Raw genomic sequence first — 1489 nt, forward strand, 5'->3', positions numbered from 1 at the left:
AATTGTGAAATGTAATTTAACTCATAAAAATGCAGAAACAATATTGGTAACCTCATTGATCACTTTTTATTAAATTTAGAAACTGTTATTTTATCACACTGTATATTCCAAACTCACATTTTCTCTTGTAAGTCGCAGTTCTTATGCTTTATGAATAAACTGGTGCAAGCATGACCTATGCTAAATATCCAGTCATGTTTAAAGTTAAAACATCTACTTATTTCCATTCTGAATGATTTTAGTTGATATTTTACAGTTGCAGGCAATCTCTCTAAAACATAATACTTTCAAATTAAGAAAATTGTCTTCAATTTAATTTTGACTTTTCTTTTTTTCCATATAAATCAATTCCAATGTTTATTAGACATAGAAAAAACATTTCTCAAAGTCAATTCTTGTTAAGTTCTCTGTAAAATAATACACCTGATCAGGAAATCATTACACTTTTTGGTCCAAGATATTTTGGGTCTTTTCCTTCTTCTTCTTCAGATGACAGATGGATGCAGCCAAATCTATGAGCGTGTGCACTTGCCCCAAATGTGCAACATAAATACAGAAGCGATGAACAAAAGACTCATCACCAACACTGGAACAGGGCCAACTTTGAGCCCAGGGGAATCATCAGTGTAGAATCTCCACATTCCCCCAGTCCCTGCAGAGGTGCTGCGGCCTGCACTCCGAGTCCCGCAGCTGGCATTTTTTCTCTGCCGGACCGTGGATCCCGCCGCCCGCGCGGCCACGGCTTTGCTGGGAGAGCGCCCTGAGGAGCCCACGTTGGTGCCACTGGGCGTCGGACCCGGTATGCTGATGCCGAAGAACAGGGGACACAGAAAGTACCGGAGACGAAAGCCGGGAAGTTGCAAGCACTCAGAGCACTAGCGGAGACCTAATTTTGACTTTTCTGAGAATTTTATATATACTATGCTTATATTATTTGCAGCTCTTACTCTCCCCTCTCCAACTCTTCCTATATCCCCCACTACTCTCTTACAGATTCATAATTGATCCCACAGTAATTGTTACAGTTATTGTACATGTGCTTGAGGCTCACTTGGGATTATATAACCTATCGTGGGACCCATTTTTGAAAAAACCTGATTCTCTCTGTGGTAACAACAGTCATTGTCTATAGAGCTTCAAGTAGGGATGGGTCCCTGTGAAATTTCTCTCATCCATCTTTGCATGTCACTTTGGTGTTATCACTATACAGGTCTTGTCTAGGCAGCCACACTGTTCCATCCATTCACATGTCATTATATGTACTTATATATATGTGAATATATATGCATATGTCTTCATGGGTGTTGGCACATGTGAGCATGTGCAAGGGCCAGAATAGTGTGTTGACTGTTCTTGTATACCACCCCTCCCTCCGTCCTCCTTTTACCTTTAATGCATAGTCACTCCCTGAAACCAGAGCTCACATTTCCTCAAGTGAGATAGATGCCAGCTATCACCACAAATCCTCCTATCTCTGGTCATCTAGGTG

At 40.9% G+C, this 1489-nt stretch overlaps 1 protein-coding gene across 1 annotated transcript; it reads right to left on the reverse strand.

The window, feature by feature from the left end:
• Positions 1 to 462: 462 nt before the first annotated feature.
• Positions 463 to 1036, reverse strand: LOC100773904 (protein transport protein Sec61 subunit beta-like). Its single transcript, XM_035451340.1, has 2 exons — positions 992 to 1036; positions 463 to 875 (listed from the first exon to the last, which is right to left on the reverse strand). Exons 1-2 carry the CDS (start codon positions 1034 to 1036, stop codon positions 513 to 515), a joined length of 408 nt encoding a protein of 135 aa, XP_035307231.1. The 3' UTR covers positions 463 to 512.
• Positions 1037 to 1489: the final 453 nt, after the last annotated feature.

This window comes from Cricetulus griseus (assembly GCF_003668045.3).
Source record: "Cricetulus griseus strain 17A/GY chromosome 1 unlocalized genomic scaffold, alternate assembly CriGri-PICRH-1.0 chr1_0, whole genome shotgun sequence".
Lineage (NCBI taxonomy): Eukaryota > Metazoa > Chordata > Mammalia > Rodentia > Cricetidae > Cricetulus > Cricetulus griseus.